The sequence below is a fragment of the Colletotrichum lupini genome, chromosome 7, assembly GCF_023278565.1.
Source record: "Colletotrichum lupini chromosome 7, complete sequence".
Classification (NCBI taxonomy): Eukaryota; Fungi; Ascomycota; class Sordariomycetes; order Glomerellales; family Glomerellaceae; genus Colletotrichum; species Colletotrichum lupini.
Genome location: NC_064680.1, coordinates 4,134,277 through 4,140,276, shown reverse-complemented (window position 1 = coordinate 4,140,276; position 6,000 = coordinate 4,134,277). Strand labels below are relative to the sequence as shown.

Genomic DNA, 6,000 nt, shown 5'->3' with positions numbered 1-6,000 from the left:
TTAAAAAGAAAAGAACACCCTAGCTATATAAAAAGTCTAGATACGTAATTTAGGGGTACGGCAACGTTAAAAAAGTAACGCTACTTATATAATTACTTACTATATAGCGCTATAGCTAACGATTAATAATAGTACTAATAGCATCGCTATAAAAGAAGGGATACGAGATTTAGAGCCGTAATATTACCTAGGTATATACCTAATTAGCTATAGGGCTTATAAAAAAGATCTTAGCCTATTTACTAAAAAAAATAGTTAGTAAGTACTTAGAAAGTACGATTATTAAAGTGCTTAAGTTACTATATAGGCTCGCAAAATCGGGTACTTATTAGTAAGCTACTTATTATAATTTTTATATTAATTAATTATTAATAGTTACCTCTACGTACGACCTATACTTACTAATCGCGGAGTACGAAGGTAATTAATTTAGGATTATTAGAATATAAACTAATAATATATTAAGCCTATCTAATATTAACTTTATAAAAAAGGAGGATAAGGAGCTCTAAAAAGCGGGCTTCGTAATAAAGCTAAAAGAGGTCCTTATAATAAATACCCCCTTAGTATTTAATAACAGGATTCTTATAATTAAAAAAAAAACCGTCGTTTTTTAATAAAAGGGGTAGGGTAAGATAATTAACTTTATTAACCCGAATATAACTAACGTTAAAAAGCGGTATAAGGCTAAGCTTATGTAAGGGGTATATATTACGAGTATTTATTAGCCCGAGGCGACTTTTAACTACGCTAGGGTAGCGTAGACTATAGATCTAACTAAATAAAACGTTAAAGTACTTAATAAACGGCTTAAGTAATAATAAACGAATCTTAATCGAGGTCTCGTTTATTACCCGATCGACCTTGCGATTAGTAAGTTTTATATTTTCGTTAATAGGTTATTTATAAATAATAACGACCTTACTTTATAATTAGGGTATATTATTATCCTAGCTAACGAGAGTATAGGCGAGAGTAAATTTATTATATATAGTAATATAATCTATTACTCGTTAATTAAAAGTAAGCGGGTAACGAGAAATATACTAGCGTTAGAGGTTTATAGTATAGTTAATAGCGTTAACCTCTTTTATACGATTTTAACGACGCTAAAAAAGATTACTAATTAAATTAGCTTTTTACCTATTCTAATAGTTATTTATACCGATTCCTACTCGCTATACGAATACCTCGTTAAATTAAGAATAAAAAAAAAAAAAAGGCTTATAATCGATATTATAGCCCTTAAGTAATCGTACGAAAGGCGCGAGATACTCGAGATCCATTAGATTAATAATAAAAATAACCTCGTAAACGCTTTCATAAAAATAGTACTAAATAAGGGATTAGAGTAATTTATAAGTAGTAGAAAAGTTACTATACGAATAGAGGGATAGGTTATATAAAAAGAGTAAAAAAAAAAGGGAAAAGGAGATAACTTAATAAACGGGCCTAAGGTCGAATTATACCTCTAATTATAGTAGTTAAATCGATAAAAAAAAGAGAAAGTTAGTATTAGATTAGAAGTCTAATTTAACCGTAGTATATAGCTAACTATATAGGGGCTAATTAGGGGCCCTATTTACGATTATCGTAGCTAGCCTAACCTATAGTTAAAACCTCCTTTTTATACTTATTACGCAGATATTTATATAGTTTAATTAATCTCTTCGTTAACTACGGTTCGAACTAACTACCCTATAATAGGGATACTAACAGCTACTTTAAATAATCTTAACTGCGCTTTCTATGGTATTATGATGTTCGTTGATCGTCGTATTCTTGAAGTCTCATTAACTTAATATTACCCTTTCGTTCTTAATATTCTTCGCAACTCCGAATGGTTGTGGCTTTTGCCCGAGTTGCGTCAGACTCCTGTGCAGACCACTCGCATGACCTCTCTCATGAGAGGCTGGCTCTTGTGCATTACCCCATTCGGGAGAGTTGGACGGTATTCCTCCTCTTACAGCACACACGGCGGCAAAATCCAGCGTCGGATAGCCGCATCTCTCTGGCCTCTTTACACAGACCCTTGACGTCGCTATGATGATGGCTAATGATATGCACAGTATTATGCCGGCTACTGTGACGAAAAGCCACCTGCTAACAATTCCTGCAACAACCTGATGGCTGAGGATGGAGATTGACAGGGTGGAGTACATGTCCTCTGGTAGACCTTCGCGAGGAGTCTTGAGTTCCCAAATGGACGGGCCAGATGAGAAGTAATTTGCGTGGAAGTAGCTGAATGGCACAGAGAGGGCCTTCCTGACGGCTCTCAATGACTGCTTCTTGGCCACTTCGCTGTCGTTGATCGGTAACGCTGTGACTGCATAAATGGCTAGTGCTGAGTTGTCGCCCTTTGTAGCTGGGCCGCTCTTGTTAAAGCCTGGGACTACAGCGGATAGCGAGAGCATGTATTCGTCGAGACCGATGATGTCCTGCTCTGGTGGTGTCATATCCGAAACGTCGAGAATTGAGAAGTTTCCGCGATCATATGTGACGGTGGCATAACGTGAGTATACGTATAGTGATGATGACAGTTCCAAGGGGTTTGTCCAAGCGGTGTTGTTGATACAGGAACTGGTCACTTGAAGTGCAATCGGGCAGTATGCTGATCCTGAGAGACAGTTGTCAGCTTCGACATACAAAGCAGTGTGCAGAACCATTCATGGCTATTCTTACCAAAAAGCAGGCCTTTCTGTTTGCCAACAGCGGCACACCAGTACGAGGCGGCGCTGTCGGCACCAATAAGGAAGCAAGTTCCATTTGTGCGTAAAGCATCGAGATCATGTACTCTCCCATACTCTAATTGAACAACTCGAGTATTGGGGACTACGTATGCCGCAGAGTCCGGGTAGCTGGTCAGGTTGTCTGCTTGAGGCGCAATTGAGACCACACCGCCGGTCAGCAGATGTGATTCGTCACACGGGGCCCATCCGCCGTCATTTCCAGTGCACTTTCCTACGCCCTGGTGCAATGGATCCAGGGAGAAAGAATCTCTGTCGGACCAGGCCGGGCTGCCCATCTGCACCAACAAGGCGGTGGCCGTAGACTGACGAATTTCGTAGATGTAAGAGGCGTTGAAGGGGGCAATTCCGGCAGACACGTTGTATGTCTTTTCGGGGAACGTGACCAGTTCGATAGAAATAGCACCTGAAGACCGTCAACATGGCGTACAGTTACAATGTTAAAGGTGATGATAGCTTACCCATGAGAATGATACCCGGCAAAGGAATGGAGCAGATAACCAACAGACTTTGGAGAATCAGAACGCGCTCACAAATCTTCACTTAATCTGGCAGAAAAGTAGACTCAAACTCACCGGAACAGACTGGAGTACTTCTGCCTCCACTCGGCAGTTGCCAAAAGTCGAAGCAACCCCCATACTCCCGTACCGGCGTCAAGTCCTACAAAGTGCAACAGACTGACGCCACCGGGGCGAGATGCTAGTGCCCACTGCAAGTCTTCCACAACCACAACCACAAGGGCAGCCAAGACAAGAGCGCAAAGCTCAGTCATCACGCGAAGGATCAGGATCGAGTTACTAGGCGATGCGACAAAGAAATTTTGTCTCATCAGAGCCTTTGCCGATCCGGTCGAGTACACAGCCGTTAGCGTCAGCATCAGGACCCCAACAAGCCACAAACATAATGTCCACCACACGAATGGGCTCGTCTTTTTGTCTCCATTCTTGTGGGATTTAGACGTAAGAGATATCGTGTCGTTGAAATCATTGCCCTTATGACTATAGGAACAATCTTCTCTGTCCGGCGTCGGAGGATGAAGAAAGTTTGTCTGGTTGAAGGAAACTGTGGTCTTCAGAGGTGAGGGGTGTGCTGAGCAAGCCTCTTCAACTTTGGCGTATTTCGGCCAGTCACTATGGTTGTCGCCTGCCAGTTCGATGATGCTCCACCTTCGATGATCTTCTGTGTTTTTGCGGTTCGACCAAATGCCTTGTTGTGGAACATTTCGAGGAGCTCTGGCGTGTTCGTTGAAATCGTCGAGATCGATCGTCTCATGTCGCGGCTGTGGAGAAGCCATCGTCATCGTGGGTTCTCGACAGCCCAAAATATGGCTCTTTCTGGCCAAGACGGCCGGAGCGGCAGATGGGGTAAAGAAGTATTGGGATACACAACGACCTGCGTTTGCGCTAGGTATCGGAAGAAATCAAACAATGAACGAGCGTAGTATGTAGAGAGCGTAGGTATGTGGTCAGAAAAAACGAAAGATGGGTCCTTGCGATTCTGAGAAACGCGGTATTACCTACAATCATTTCTTGTCCGAAGAGTGAACTCCATCCTGCTGGAGAGCTCCTGCGGGGCTGATCGCGATTACCCCGGCCGACGAGTCAGTTGTTAAGCAGTCGGACTAGCCGCGAGTCGTGAACCCTGAACAACCTCTTTAAATATAGAGAGGCTTGTAGGTAGACCCTAGTCTTGAGAGGGCCTTCCAATCTATCATACTTCTTCCACGCACTAAAGGTTGAGACGATCAAACCAGGATAAAAAGCTCCTCAGGATCCGAGTGATAACTGGAACTCGAGAGGAAGAGAAAGGTCAAACACCACGCCTTTGGAATTTCCTACCCTGGCCTTGGGACCTAGAGTTACCGGATGAATTGTGACGTTGATGTGACATTGTAGCAAACTCGCGACGGTGGTCCACGTGGTTGAGTGGAAAACTAGCATCATGGGACGAAGTGCGAAGCTTTGTAAAAACTGGTAGGATACGGAGGAAGGTCCTTCGCTTCAGTGTAGATAGTTGAGCACCCAATTGGTAGTTCAGCCTTAAAGTTCTGAGCAAGGTATATCCTGCTGCGCGAGGAGCATCGATACATTCGGACTCGTCCGAGCCTGCTTTTCCTAGCTAAGAAGTATTCTTGTTGTTCTGGACAAATCTAGAAGTATATGCAACTAAGGATGCTCATTCTTCCCTGGGTTCCCCCAGCGACACCGTTTGTTGTTTTTGTATTTGCAATGGAAATGACCGTGCTTGGAAGGAATCCTCGTCACTTGTTGACTTGTCTTGCCGGCGGGTGGAAAGACAGCCAAGCCCAACACCACCTTGGGCTCCACTAAGATACGCTCAAATTCACGATGGGACTCGGAATAGCATTTTGCCTAGCCTATTGGTGGTCAAGACTTTCGTTATGGTACATTGGTAAACCTCCCAAAAACCAGTGCATTATCACACCCATTTTTAACCTACGGAAACTTGCTATCCAGCTGACGTCAAATGTCTGAGACGGTAAGTTGAAGCTCCCGCCCTACCACGGTGCTAGCGGCTGGCCTCAACCAGCCACAGGAATCGTTGGGGTAGAATGAGTCGGAGATGACCGTGAGGGTCTGTAGCTCCGCCAAGAGAGCTTTACATAGCCAGTTTCAGTTTTCGTAAGGGTGCCCCCCCGGATCTGGACGCAGGGCTAGCCCATGAAACGGACAAGGGTAATGTAGGGACTCCGACTTACCCACTATCCGTCAAGACTCCGGAGACTCAAGCAGAAGAATGCCTCAAAATACAGCTTTGCTAGCACAAGTCCAGTTGGCAGAAGAGATTGTCAAGTTGTATCATACAAATGTAGGCTACCAAATCAATCGCGATGCTGGATGCCGTCTATATTGGTACCATGAAATCTACTTGACATGAGTACACCCGGACACTTCAAGTGAAGTGCAGTGATTGATGATGTGGATCAAAAGCCCCAATCTTCCCGAATCAGTCTTGCCCCATTCTCGCCTAGCATGTAAACCGGCCCCGCGATGTTGACGTCCGGAACAGTGGGCATGATGCTGCTGTCAACAACCCGCAGACCCTGAACGCCATAGACGCGCAGACGCGGGTCAACGACGCCGCCGTCCTCTAAGGGCAGCATGCGGCTCGTGCCACTAGCGTGCCAATTGGGGACCGTGGTCGCTTTCACGTAATCAAAGATAGCATCATCATCGTCAGAAGCGATGTTGGCAACGCCCGGCGCCACTTCGCCGTGGTCCGGCCCAACGGT

The 6,000-nt window shown here is 44.3% G+C and overlaps 1 protein-coding gene across 1 annotated transcript; it reads right to left on the bottom strand.

The window, feature by feature from the left end:
• Window positions 1-1,793: 1,793 nt before the first annotated feature.
• CLUP02_14253 (uncharacterized protein) lies at window positions 1,794-4,047 on the bottom strand (the record flags this gene model as incomplete). The annotated part of the gene is made up of 4 exons (XM_049293184.1): window positions 1,794-2,617; window positions 2,683-3,153; window positions 3,209-3,255; window positions 3,323-4,047. 4 exons carry the CDS (start codon window positions 4,045-4,047, stop codon window positions 1,794-1,796), a joined length of 2,067 nt encoding a protein of 688 aa, XP_049150330.1.
• Window positions 4,048-6,000: the final 1,953 nt, after the last annotated feature.